Raw genomic sequence first — 15,264 nt, forward strand, 5'->3', positions numbered from 1 at the left:
AAATCCCAAAACAAATGTTCATTCACAGTAGAATCATAGAATAGTTTGGGTTGGAAGGGATCTTAAAGATCATCTAGTTCCAACCCCCCTTCCAACTTCATATTCTCTACTACCTTCTAATAACTCAAAAGTTATGCAGGTCTTACTTACGTACACTGATCCAAGAAAGTTCACATTTTTTAGTACTAGTAATGTTGGACATCTGTAAAAATTCTTTATTGAGAGCATACTTCGTGAGCATGAAAATTCTACCAGAAATGTGCTTACCTCTTCCAGAGCAAGGTAAATTAGAATTTCCTTTGCATTTCTTAGCACTTTCCTCAGCTGACAATGGACAAGACCGTGGATGTTCACACTTCTTCCCTGTCCATCCTTCTTTACAGTCACACTTTCCACAATTACACTGTCCGTGACCTTTGCAATAAATACAGCTAAAGATTAGCCTCCATGCAGATGATAGGTATTAAGCCCTGATGATTAAGTGAACTCTATCAAATTTCTGGTTTTATTAAAAAGTCAGTCTGGCAAAAATATAATCAACTCACTATATCTACTTTTTTTTCTCACAGAAACTTGCATATTGTCATTTGAGCTGTATTTCCTTCATATTTTCTTTTTAAGGGATGTTTTGCCACTTGTCACAGACTTCTCATGTGAAAAGGTGTAAAGAAGGCTACAGACGTGCATCTCATTGTCTGGAGAAGTAGGGCCATCAAAAAGCAATATGTCACTTACCGTTATGTTTTGTTGTGTTTTTTTTCTACCCTCCATCCCTGAATGTATTTAAGAGATATGTGGATGTGGCAATAAATGACATGGTATAATGATGGCAATTGATAGGTCAGATTGATAACTGAACTGTATGACCTTAACTAGATGATTTTGAAGGTCTTTCCCTCAATGACTCTATGATCTTCTCTCACACTGTTCATACAGCTGTCTTATACTGGATACGAAACTTCAAAGCATTGATCTTATGTGCACTTTTCTATGCAGTTTTTTCTTGAAAACCATCAAAATTTTCCTTTTATATCTCTATCTAACAATACTTGAAGCTTAATATTGGCTTACATTACTTTTATTAAACATATTCACTTAATCAGTTCAAAGAGAGAAAATGGAAACAAGCAGTCTACAAGCTGTCAGAGTAGTTCCAGGGCTATGCGTCTTACTAAGCTCACAAGAACAATTTTTCTTTACTTCAGTTATTTGTCTTCCTTGAAAAGTGTTCAAAGCCTCCTTTTCTGTTCCTTGCTTGTATGTGTACCCACTGACAGGTTGGAAACTGGACATATGTTCTCTTATTTATATATGCAATAACAAATAAAATATGATCAAATTTAAATTGTCCCAATATAGGATATATATTTTAAAGTTTCAGACATTATGCACTTTATCTTAGACTACAGTGAAGGCCATAGTATTAGAAGGGAATTGTGCACCTAAAAATAGTTCATATTTACAGAGGAAAAAAAGAAGTTTTCAGAAAATTTTAGAATTCAAAAAAAAGTGTCTCCTTTTTTTAATTTTTTTTGTGTGTGTGTGTCTTAAAGCTTAAAAGCCCACCCCTCTAAAACAAACAAAAACAGCTAGAGTTTGGTGTAATTAAAGCTAGGGAAAATGAGAATGAAGAGAAAAGGAAGAGCAAGATCAGGCCAATTGGGCACTTTTATTATAGAGCTACACATAAGTTCCATTTTAGATTTTTCTTACCTGAACAGAAGTCATCAGAATATCTATCATACACTGCTTTGCAGTTTCTTTCATCACACTCACAAGTATCTCCATGAATATCTCCCCAGTCACCAGTTGGATCCACATCATGGCATGTACATTCCCCACATACACATGTGCCTAGGAAAGAGAAAATAAAAGAGACAGAGACAGAAAATCAACTAAGCAATTTAGAGTATTAACAGTTTGATTGCAAAAATTCACACCTGTTAATTTTCTGCTCTCGTGGGAGTGTAATGTCAAAACTGCAAATGTTAATCATGAGTGTATGTTCAACTTCTATGATTTAAAACTTTCTATGATTATTTAGTGGTATTACCTCATACAGACAAGTTGGCTTTAAGTTCCTTTTTTTCTGTAGAGCCCCATTAGGAATCAACAAAAAATGTAGTACACTGAACAGTAGAAAATCTTTGACATCAACAGTAATTTGTGCTGACACTAATAAGAATATAAATCAATGCTGTTTAAATGATTTGGGATAGGTAAATTGGATAAATAATGAATATTAAAGCATAAACATTTAAGCTAGAAAAAAAATCCAAATTCTAATCCAGTTGAAAATGAGTAGGAAGTCAAACTTTACCTAACAAGAATACTAGTGCGGTGCTACATGATAATGATACTTTTTTCACTTTTCCGAAGTCAGTATTCATGGCCACACCTTGTTGTTTACAATAGGAGGGAAAATGTTATACATGACAGATACTTATTTGGCACAACCTTACTGATATATAGAGAATGTACTGATTAAGGTAAAGTCAGAACACGCATACGGTTTCCTTATTCAGAATTTTAAATATGCTTACTAAATAGACTCAGCATCTCTGAAAATAAAAATGGCCTCTGTGGCTTCTTCTGCATAAATTCACTGCTTTTGCTGAGAGGTCAACAGGTGCAAAGTAGCAGCCTAACATTTCAGATGTATGCAGTCCATTTCCTGGACAGCAACTCCACTTTTCTGCTATTCCACAAATGCCTCTGTCTTCTTATTCAGATTATTTTGAATATAATAAATTTGAGGAGAACAGGACAGAGTGATAGAACAGCAGACATGTGCACTGTCTTTGAAAAGAGAAGGACTGCACAACTGTGCATGAATGACTGTCATATGAAGCCTGAAGAACTGCTGCCCTGTCAAGTGCTAAAGTCACCGAGACAGCCTTCAAGAAATTTGCATCACATTATTGATTATTTCACAATTCAGTGACCTTACTGGAGGAAGGAGAAAAATACAAAATGAAACCAGAAAGTGAGGAAATACTTTTGGAGAATGATTTATCCTCACAGAAACAACTTCAAAGTGAATTTGAATCAGATGTCTTAACTATTAGAATGGAAAGCGCTACCCCATCAAAGTTTAAAAAATCTGAAGTTCACATCTGGTCTCAGATGGTCGATTAGACAGTTGGTGGAGAGATACAAATAATTTACCAATTTTACCACTGAGGTAAGCTAAACAGTAAGGTATGCTTCGATATTTAATTTTAGAATGGGCAAGACAAGATGAACTGTACTAATATCACAAAAATAAACACAGAAATTTAGGTAAACAGGACTAAAGAGAGTAGAAACACTGGAAAGCAACTTTATGTAGTCAAAAGACCTAATTTTTTTTAATATGGATAAAATCACAAATAGTTGAAAAAAGATAAATATCACATGAATGTATTTTTGTAGAGAAGTTTGCAGCTTTTCAGAATACCAGCTACACTACTCATCTTCATTTCTCCCACTTACAATGTAAATTTAAAGAAATACTTGCACATTAAAATGTCATATTTCAAATTTCAGATTTCATTTGACAAGAAATTATCTTCCTGGTGCAAATCTGAAACATTTCTATGTTTATTATTTCCAGAAACACAGATTTTTTTTTTCAGTCCCAAGACTAAATGAGCCTACATGATCTCTGTATTTCAGCCAATCTTTCAATTTCCTCATAATTAAGAGAAAAGAGTTTTCTAAATGCTCTCAGGATAACTAGATGTTCACATTACAGCAGGTTTGGTCAGTAGAGGCGTTTTTAAGAGAAGTATGTATGAGACTTAAACTTATGTTCTACTTTTATTCTATATTATGGCCAAACAATGTGCTCTTTTAACTCTTCGCTCAATGAAGCCAAACAGAGTGGCTGGAGAATACTAATCTTATTTTGTGCCATGTTTTTTTTCAAAAAATGTCAGAATTAAACCGAAGTATAAGGTAAAAATTAAAATTCTGGGACTTGGTGCAAAGAAAATCTAACTTAGAAATATATGATGTCAAATCTACCTTTCCAACTCCATATGTGTTCCACAGCATTGTTACTGCACACTTCTTTGTTGCTCTTTCGAGTTGCATTGGGAGAAAATAAAAGGTTTTGTGCCTTCATTTTCTTAAGTTGTGGGTCCTTATTGCTCTTAAAGAGTAGACTAGCACACTGCTCTGTTGCTATAGCACTGCCCCATTCAAAGTCAAGTCTGCTCATATTTGATTTAGCAGGACAGGTCTCTCACCAGAGCAGGTGTACTGAGAAGTTTTTCTGCTCAGTCTTACTACATAAATGAAGGATGAAAAGAACTTTATTTTCTTGGGTTAGCTTCATCTAAAAATGAGTGTATGTATATGTAAGTTTATACTGAAACAGAGATATCCAGCCACTCACTTGGAAATATATACTCAGATTTAAATAAGTGAGAACAAACTAGAAATCATCAACAAACATGACCAATGTCCTACTGCAGTAAATACATATCTTAAAACAAAAGCAACTTCTATGAATATGTGTAAAAGAAATGCATGAATGACACACCTCTATTACTGCAGATTTTGCCATCTGGAGATGTGCATCTTTTCTTGATCTCCCAAGGGGTGATGTCACACTGGAATTCACATTTATCTCCATGCCAACCAGCCTCACAGTAACAGTTTCCACAGTAACACTGTCCATGGCCTTAACCCCAAACAAATTTTACACAGTGAGAAAGAGGCAAGTTCTTAAGAAGCATTAGTAATGTAACCATTTTTATATTTTTACTTTTAAAAACTTTTACTACTGGACTTAGAATAGGAACAATTTGTAGACTCGATGCGTCTACTTCAAGTAAAACAAAAGATATCTGCTCTATACCTCTCAGCACGTCTACATCAGGGTACGTTTTCATTTAATCACCGATCTCTTCTCAGTAAACACTGAGAAAAAGACATTATTTTAAATTTGTAATCTTTATTTCCTTCATAGGTAAATCTGAAAGGCAATAAATGTGATAGCTAAAACTTAAGCACAGCTTTAAATATTAAGTTGGGGCATGCTTGCAATACTGTGCATATCTAACAAAGCTCTCTGTGTTCTCAACTCCAGATAATTCCAAAAGAGACAACTTGATTTACTTCAAACTCTACACTGTATGTGGCTTCTCTTTTTACCTAGCAAGAACATTTTTGAAGATGGATAAATCAGACCATGAAAGATAAGAGTTAGTAGAATGGATGTTTTAAATGTTCATTTTTCTCTCGGAAAGATACATGGGTCATCTGAGACTTCATGGAACAGGCTACCAAACATTTTATTCCACTAAGGCACTTCTACCACGTGCCTCAATGACAAAAAAAAAAAAAAAGAATTAAGCAGCTGCAACTCTTTCTAATCTTAAAGCGATATGTTAATTTCTTTACTAGGAGGACACAGGATCCAGTCAGCACCTTGTCCTTTTTTCAGTCAAGTATGTTAAGCATAGTAGACCTGATTGTCTCCTTCAGAATATACTCAACTGATACATATATAACCATTAACTATCAGAGATTAAGTTTAGACCTGTGGGACACATTTTTTTCCTGTTTTTAGAATTACACATAGAATTTTCACTATAATTGTTAGGTGATGTAAAACAGTTTCAGAAGAGGATACACTCTTACTTACATAACTAAGCAATCAATGCAGTTTATAACATTGCATATTATCAACAGGTTGCTCTCAAACAGCAGGCAAGAAAAGGGGAAAAATGATGGAGTAAATTAATTTAAGCTATTGGCACTTCTTGCAGATTAAAACATCTCTACTTCATCTTCCGTTCACATTCATATAGTCCCCATATATGACCTATATAATACAATTTGACACTACCTTTTGCCCTTGGCTGAAGATAAAGCTGCTCCATTAGAGCACATAGCCTTAGAGAAAAAAAGATCAGGATCAGAATTTAATTTGCTAAAACTTTATGAAAAATATGCTGCAACTTGATTCCAAAGTTTGTGTAACTTCAGATATCCAGTAAAGCAGAAATAACCAGCTGGCTGAAAAAATCCAACTGAAAAGCTTGATACGGTGCTGTAACTGTGCTCTGCCTAATAAATGCTTTGCTTAAAAATCCAGTCCACTTGTGCAAAGATTAAAATGCATGCTATGCATGTCTAACCATTGCATTGGAAGCTTTTCCAGGATAAAATTATAGCTCACAACTGAAGGCCTTAAAAATATGCGTGTAAATATAAACTTCTGATTATTTATTAGCTTGATTTCCCGAGTTTGTCTTTTTGAAGACAATTGTAGTCTTCAAGAACTTCCTATAGCCAGATAGCTTCAAGGCAAATAAAGAGAATGTAGCAACTAAGTAGGTGCTACACACAGTATGAAAGCAGAACAGGCACCAATTAGCTTTCCTTTCTCTATGGAGCAACCAGGAACCATTGCTAGATAAGCACAGTTTGCCTGAGTTGGAACACTATTTCTTTTTTTTACTTCATAAATAAACCTGAATGATTACTCTGATGGAAATCCTGTGGAAGGAAAGGATGGATAAAAGATATTAAAGTAAACATCAGAGTGGGAGAGAGAAACTGTAAGTAGACATGGGGGAGGAGTCTGTTTTTTCTGCTATAAAATTATGTGCCTTTGACCTTCCAGGTCATATGCTGACCAATTTTTTCTGATTAAACACATAGTTTATGTGCTGGAGAGACACATCATAGAAAGCAAACCAAAACCAAACACTTATACACTAAGTGCATAAACTTTTTGTCTTACAACAACCTAAGCAAGTAAAGTGTACCTATAATTTTTTTTGTTTTGTAAGATTCCAAATCTTACATAAGGTATAAAAGCTTTATGTGCTGATGAATTACACCAATCTTTTTGTCCAAATACATCAACATACTTTGATATCTTTATACACATAAAACTAGTTTTCTTAAGAGATACATCTGTTCTGTTTTGGAACATAGTGCCAGTAGATGAAACAAGGTGAAACAAAATACTAAGAAAAGCCTAACAATGTCAATCAGCAGCAACACAGAGAGAAAAATTGACAAAAACTGCAGGAGAATTTACTGGAACTAAGTGATGAATTCGTATCACAGTTGGTACCATATCCATCATTTACAAGCAAATAAATGTAAATTAGATCATTAACACTTAATGCTATTGCCTTCCGCTCATTTTATTTCAGGTAATTACCAGAAATACTGTCCTGTACTCCTAGATATGAACTTCAGAGGAACATTCTACTTACTTTCATTTAAAATCCCTACCTAATCCCACAGGGAAAAAATGTAGTTCTTGCTGCCATAAAAGACAAATAAATACAATTTATTTTGTTCTCTGTGTAAGCATTGAGACAGATCAAGATTTTAGATTCAATTAGTCTGTCTTTTTACACACACATATATGTAGAGTATGCACTATTATCAGAGAATGAATATTCTCTGTGCAGTTCTGGGTACTCCTGTGCGCGCACAGACACTATGCATATGAATAGCTTGTAAAATATTTGCAGCTACTTTCATTTCAAGAAGAAACCTCCCTATTAACGTGTGCAACAGCATTTGTAATGCTAGAAATGGTGCATATTACACAGTATTTAGTTGCTAGGTTCCTAATTTATAATGAAATGAAAGCACCGTTTGGATTTTGTGTGCACTTCTAACAGTAGAGTTCATCTCATTCTCTTGTGTTTTCTACCACAGATGAAGATTTTTTCATTTGTTCCTTTCACATTTAATCTCCTGAATTGCTTCTGAGTTCTCATCTCACGTTTATCCTCATTCCTTTCTAAATTTTGCTTTCTTGCCCAAAATTCATAATAATCTGATTTTCTTTTCTATTTTTCTTCTGTTTTCCCCGACCTTCCCTGTCACTGTCATCTGTGCCACAAAACATTCCTGTTACTTATTTTCTACCAAAGACAGCTGCAGAAAGGTATGAAGTACCCTAGTAAATTATCTCTTTCAAAAATAGAAGGATGTCAAAGGATTTCTTCATTCTCTAACCTCCTCTCTAGCTCACTTTTGCACCTGAAATTCCAACTTAAAATTTGCTAGCAATTCTATTTTTGTTTTAATTAATACATTCAATTAAAACATGTTTTAAGTTCATGTAATGATTTTATAACAGGCTACCTTCATCTTCATCATTCTTAATATAGTAACTGAAACACATACCTGTACAAATCTCTTCGGTCTCATCATCTATGCATTCTCTGTCATCACATTCACAAAATTTCCCATAGACCAGTCCACTTCCTCCTGAGTTTACACATTTACACCTGCCACACTGACATGTGCCTGCAAATATTTAAGACATAATTCAATGACTAGAATTTATGGAAAGAGTTTCAGCACTTCACCAGCAACAGTATATATTTCTGAGTAGGCTAAAAACTAAAGATAATGTAACTAAATAGCAAACAAAATGGAAGCAACCCATGTCAACAAGAAGATCTTCCAAGAAATTTAAGATATATAACAAAGATACTTTTTGATTTGTCAGTACAGCAGCACAAACAGCCTACCAATTGAAAAGTCTTAGAGAAAAGTGGGATGGAGCTGTTTGACCTGTGTCTCCCTCGATTTAAGTATCTTCCAGACCCCTGGATTCTTTGGAACCACAGAGCTGAATCATCTCAGAGCATAAACCACAGCAGAAAACTTTCTGATACATTAAAAATGCAGAGAGCTCAGAGGATGCAAAATGCATAAATGAATTGTTAAACAGATCTTTCTTCTGTCACCTCTCTTCTGGTCATGTTTGCTTCTTGGTCTTTCATATAGGGCTGCTCTCTCAACTCAGTGGCTGTCTCTCCATGGCCCACCCCCTCAAATGCAAAATTTTTGTTTTGTTGCTCCAAGGGAAGTAGCAAACCCCCCTTTTCCCTCAGAGAGCCAGGGCAAAGCAAACAACTGCCTTCTCAGTATTTTTTGCTTTGGAAAATGATGCGTGATAGCTTGTCCTGGTCTCAGCTAGGACAGAGTTGATTTCCTTCAGAGTGTCTAGTATGATGCTATGTTTCGTCTTTAGGAAAAACAATGTCAATATCACATGGATGTTTCTGTTCAGTTGTTGCTGAGCAGTGCTGCACAGAGCCAAGGATGTTTTAACTTCACATGCTGCCCCACCAGTGAGGAGCTGGGGGCACCCAAGGAGGGAGGGAAGAATGACACAGCCAGGACAGCTGACCTAAACTGGCCAAACAGATATTCCATAACATCTGGTGTCATGCAAAGACCATAAAACTGGGGGCAGCTGCCAGGGAAGGCATCTGCTGCCTGGGGACTGGCTGAGCATCGTCTGGCTGGTGGTGAGCACTTAGGCTGTGCATCACTTGTTCTGTAAATATATATATAAAAATATCATTACTTTTCCTATCCTTCTCTGTTTTAGTAAACAGTTTTTATCTCAGCCTATGATTTCTATTTTTTTTTTCCCCAGTTCTCCCCCCCTGGGAGGGGTGGGAATGAGCTAATAGCTATGTGGTGCTGAGCTGCCTGCTTATTTAAGTTGCAAAACTAAAAAACAACAGAAAAGAGAGCTATCATATCAGAAAGATGAATGTGAAAATATTCCACTAAATGGTTCAGTAGATTTTCTACAACAGTTTTTCAATAATCATTGTCACAGCTTTGGCTGGCTACCAGGTACTTGCCCAGCTGCTCTCTCTCTCTCTCCTCCTTCTTCATCAGGGGAGAAAGTATGATGAACAAGCTTCTTGGTCATGATAAGGACAGAGAGATCACTCACTAATTACCATCACAGGCAAAACAGGCTTAGCTTGGGGAAGATGAATTTATTATCAATCAATAACAGAGTAGGTTAGTAAGAAATAAAAACAAAACGAAACAGAGTCCTAAAGCCCGCTCCAGTGGGGGAGTCCATGGGCTGTACCTCCTTCAGGGACCTCCTTCACTGCTGCACCGCAGGCTCCTCCATGGCTGCATGGGGACATTTGCTCCACGAGGTGCCTGTGGGCTGCAGGGGGTTGGCCTGCTCCTCCATAGGCATCTCTTGGGCTGCGGAGCACTTCTCCTTCCTGTCTGGAGCACCTCCTGCCCTCCTTCTGCACTGACCTCAGTGCCTGCAGGGCTGTTCTCTCGCATTTCTCACTCCTCTCTCCCAGCTGCTGTTGTGCAGCAGTTTTTCCCTTTCTTCAGTCTGCTCTCCCAGAGCTCACCCAGCATCACTCATCACGCATGGCTCCAGTCTGACTTGGGACAGCTGCTGGGCTCTGCCCACAAGAGCCACTCTTACATCTCCACACTTCCAAAATTTTGCCATGTAAACAAAATGCAAGCTCAGAAGCTCTCAAAAAATTACATAGCTTATAAACATTCTGAAAAAATATATATTTGAAATTGTGATCTCTGCATTCAACTAACACACAGACACACAAACCTCACTTTCTGTATTAATGCCATAATTACAACCTATTGATGGGCAGAATACCTGACACAGATGCACTTTCATCAACGTGAATCTATCGATAAACTACAGTTCTAAAGTAAGCATACTGAATAACCGCTCACCACATGCACAGGAATGAGCCTATAGGAAAATCAAGCATTTTAATATATACAGAATTGTTTCTCAGTCTCCTGGAATATATTCTACAAAATTCTTAATTAGACGAGAAATCAGCGATGCTTAAGATAATACACGGAGAACTTCTTAAGCCATCTAAACAAACAAAAGACATCTTACCTGCACCAGAGCAGATGATATCTTGAGAATTCTTACACATTTCATTGCTTTTCTTCCGTGTAAGGTTGCAAGTAGTTGGATACTGACAAGCTTCACCATACCAGCCTTCATCGCATTTGCACTTCCCACAGTCACACTTCCCATGGCCTAGCAGTAGAAGGAAAGAGTATGTCAAGTCCTTTTTTTCTCATTCAGAAAGCTATATTTCTTAATCCACTTTTTAAAAGTAGATTCCATCAATTATAGATTTAAATGAATATAATTAACAGATTCAATCAACATCATTCATGTGAATTTATAAATAGATATGAATAAATATGATCTTAAATATGTAGAGACACCTGAAATCACCATGACTTTGAAGTCTAATGTATGTCTAATGACATCTAAATTTGATACATCTGCAAAAAATATTTATTTAAAGATCGAATACAGAGCTAGAACATTCTGTATGAACAGTGGTCTTTCTATTACTTTCATATTTCTCATTTCCATGTTTCTCTACTCTTAACCAATTAACATAATAAAATTGGAAGTTCAGAGACTCCATTCACCTCTTTGGCCAATTGTTGGCAAAGGACAGCCAGAAACTTGAGCCTGAGGACACTGGAATTAGCTTTAGTGACACAAATCATGAAGAGGTGCTCAGAGAGGGCCAGTTACAGTGGCAAGCAGTAACTCCCTCATGCAGTAGAAACTGCAGATTCCACCTCAACCGAAAGGTGAAAATCCTTTTTTTATGAAGCCTCCTCTCACTAGTGGTTCCTCCAGCTTTTGTTCATCTACTTAGAATCCATTTGGTTGTTGCTGCAAAACTGAATTTGGCATGTAAATGGTGACACTATATTGGGAATGTAGCATGTTTTAATACTTATAAACTGTGTTTACTTACAATTATTTGCTAAATGTGAAGTGTCTTAAGGAACAGATGTAGCTGCTTAATGGTACCTTGTTTTTTGATTAACTGAATAGTTCATTGCTTAAAATTTGTAATACATCTAATTGTATGTAGAACTAGTACAATAAAAATGGATTAAGTTTCTATGAATTCTTTACTTTTCTTTAAAAATAGCCAAATGCACAGACTATGTGGCAATTTACACTATTTATGATGTACATATCACCTTCCACATTAAATTTTAGGTGCAAATTTCTGTCCCTTAATTCTTTTAGCATTCCTTTACAAATTTATGTAGTAAATGTAAAAAAGATTTGTAAATCCTTTAAAATAGAGTATTTCCTATTAAAATAAAAAACAATTTAAATTGTATCTACTTAACTGAAGTAAATTATCTTTCAGTCACCACATCTCAAAACCAGAATCATATCAGAGTCTGTTTTAAATGCACCTGTTACCTGCAGTTAGAGTCAACTGTCAGAAAACAGAAACCCAGCCTGCTGCTAATGAGAAGGAATTTAAATAACTATTGTAAATAGAATATGTTAAAGAGAAAAAAGGAGTATTCTGTGTTGCTCCTTTACATTTTGTTAACCTTCCAAGATGACCCTAATACAAGATGCAAATCAATAGCTGGAAAAAACAAACTGGAAGAACGCATGAGAAAATCAAGCTCATTCTTGTTTTAAAACAGAAGCTGCCATCTTGTTAAAATTTTCAAATAATTCTCTGGTGGTAAAAGAGATGACAAAAAAAGAGTAGGATATAAAATATATAATAAAAATCTACTCTTGTGATTACTCTGCTTCACTGACAGGCAGTGTCATACACCATTCTGGAAAATTGAGATAAGTCCTCAGGTAACTGAAGAAACCTAAAGACATAACTATCTCCCCGTATTTTACTTCTTTTCAAGGATTACATATCACGGTGACTTTGCATTTTCCATGTTAGACACTTTTGTGATTCAACAGTTTGATGTCCGCTAATGAAAAAAAGGGATGATTTAATAAAAGCAGAACAGATTTTCCTGTTTCTATGCCTAAATGACAGAGTAAGGCAGAAGCCACACCTGGGTAGTACTGTTGGTCCAGCAACAGTAAGCTCTCTATCAGAGATTTGCTAAAATAATATGTGATGCACAAAGGAAAAAATAATTAATCTTACATTTATACAGCCGCTTAAAGAAAATAAGTAAGAGATATCCACGAGAGTAGTCACAGAAAGTACATTTTGGCTTTATTCAACAAGAATTAATGAAATTAACAAAAAATAATTAAATCAAACTAAAACAAATAATAAATCTCTTGCATGTGACTGAGAACGGTTATAATTTAACTCGTGAATTTGTGAAATTGTATTCATGATTTTCATCTTGATCACTCACTTAAAATATCCTAATTTTCCCCACTGGGTAGTTTTTTAGAGCTGTGAACCAGTGACAACATTCTACTAAAATATAAAATTGGGTGAGAGGACTACACTGCAGTGTGGAATGTAATCAATGTACCTGCAATATTTTGTGTTACTTCACGCACCTTTCTTGTCACATAAATGATGCAGTAGGCAATGCAAGTCAGTGGCCACAGTAATCCTCTTCTTGCTTACTTTCCACTTCAGCATGCATCAACAATACCATTCTTCCTCATGGCAAAAATAGTGATGCAATGAACTATTAACCATATATGCTATGGGCTGTAAGAATATTCAAAAGTTTTCTAATGGTTTCAGATCCCTTTCACAAAAGTTTGTATAAGATCTCTTTTATTGCATATAGATTTCTGTTTTAAATAGAAAGCAAATAATAATATGAAATGTTGAACAAGGAGTAAATAATCCTATGAAAGCTATGAAGTAATATTGTAACTTCCTAGAGGGTAAATTCTACTATCAAGTGTGAGACCCAGGTATCTGAGGATGTGCTGCACAACATAAGAAAAGTGAGCTACAAGGCATTATTAAATAGTCGGTGAAGAAAAGCATATCTCAGAATAATCAATGACACATTTGCTCCATTTTACAAAAACTGTTGCAACATAAATAAATGTGAAGCATAAATAAATTAGAATTTTACTTTAAAATTAGAGAATATGGGAAATAAAGTCTAAAGGAAGTTCTAGAATTCCTTGAAGAAAAAGGCCATGGCTGTGGGCTGTAAAAATTGCAGATTCAAACATGTGGAAAAACCTTTTATAATAAAGGGCTTCATTTCTAACTGGATGAGCAATCATCTCAGAGAGTATATCTGGAGCACACTGGAAGCTCATAGGGTGGAAAATGAAACTAATATGCAAGGAAAACTGTCTGATGTCAGAAAGTATATGGAGAAAGTGAGAACAGAAAATGTCAGGCGGGGTCAGATCTTGCAAAATTGCAAGTACTAAAATGTACTTTCATCATTCAAATAAAAAGAAAATAGAAAAAAAAAAGACTTCACAAAGCAGCAAAGAGCAGTTAAGATTACAGATAATTTACAGATGGTCCAAAGTGAAATTAATATGGGGATGTTGACTACAGTTGTAAATTCAGTGCAGCTAATGATGCAGGCTATGGAAATGAAATTTAATTAGCAGAGATGAGAACAAAACAAAGACATGAAATTGTTTTCAATGAAGTGTCTAGACCATGAGGGTGAGACCCCATATCTCCACTCCAGAGTACTTGCAATACTTGCATATGAAAGGCCAGTTTAATAACAAAGGCTTTTAATGAATCTAACAGACTGGCAATCAAATGTCTGAAAAATAATGATAATAATAAACTCTAACTCTTTTTTCCTTTAAGAAAAAGAAATGTATGTGATCCGGGCAACTAAAAAACAAGCTGCTCTGACCCCATGGGGCCCTTTTCAAGAATTTTAAACAAACTGTGATGCACTGCACAAGTAGAGGTACTGAAGCAGTGAGAAACAGAATGTAAACAATAACAGCTTTATCCCAGATTAGACTATGTTAAGTTGACCTGGCATCTGTCTTTATAAGATTACTGATATTCCAAGAAAAGGATCACAGGAATGGTCTGAACATATTCACCAGATACAATACCGCTTAGGAAACAAATTAAATTATTTTGGATAAGGTATGCTAGAAATCCAAAGGGATCACAACTTGATTTAAGGGAAGGAAATAACATTAGGATGAATGTGATATTACTAGAACAGTGACATTTTAAATAATGTTTTTAGAACTAAACATACTTTTTAATGATCTTGATACAAAAATCCACAGTATGCTAACAACATTTGCCAATGGCACAATGATCTAAGACCTCAGTGAAAAAGTGAAGATGGAAAATCATACAGAATGAACTGGGCTGACAGTCTCAAGTACTGAAGTAATAAAAGTGGATTTAAATTAGAATTACTAAGCACAAGGTCACACACAGAGACGAGGAAAGGATGCCATAGACTAAGGCCTTCCCTACGGGAAACAACAAGAAGAACCTGAGAATATACTCATGTCAGCTGTGGAAAGAGAGCGTGACTAAGTCTTTGGCCAAAATAGTCTGAGACATACACATTGAAGACATATCAGTAAGGGCAGAAAATTGTCGCAAATCATGAAAATCCTAAGCATTTATATATTAAACAAACATGGATCCAAGTTATATTGGAAAATTACCTTGAGGTCTCTAAACTTCAGAAGAATGAGTGAAGTTTTCCTAGGCAAATACTTGTAGAATT

At 35.5% G+C, this 15,264-nt stretch overlaps 1 protein-coding gene across 1 annotated transcript in view; it reads right to left on the reverse strand.

The window, feature by feature from the left end:
• Positions 1-15,264, reverse strand: part of ITGBL1 (integrin subunit beta like 1) — a 130,190-nt gene that overhangs the window by 64,145 nt on the left and 50,781 nt on the right. Inside the window, exons 3-7 of the mRNA XM_021415869.1 lie at positions 10,685-10,831; positions 8,152-8,274; positions 4,529-4,669; positions 1,714-1,854; positions 268-414 (exon numbers count right to left, since the gene is read on the reverse strand). Coding sequence (XP_021271544.1) covers positions 268-414; positions 1,714-1,854; positions 4,529-4,669; positions 8,152-8,274; positions 10,685-10,831 — 699 coding nt within the window. The remainder of the gene's footprint in view (positions 1-267; positions 415-1,713; positions 1,855-4,528; positions 4,670-8,151; positions 8,275-10,684; positions 10,832-15,264) is intronic.

The sequence above is a fragment of the Numida meleagris genome, chromosome 1 (assembly GCF_002078875.1).
Source record: "Numida meleagris isolate 19003 breed g44 Domestic line chromosome 1, NumMel1.0, whole genome shotgun sequence".
Lineage (NCBI taxonomy): Eukaryota > Metazoa > Chordata > Aves > Galliformes > Numididae > Numida > Numida meleagris.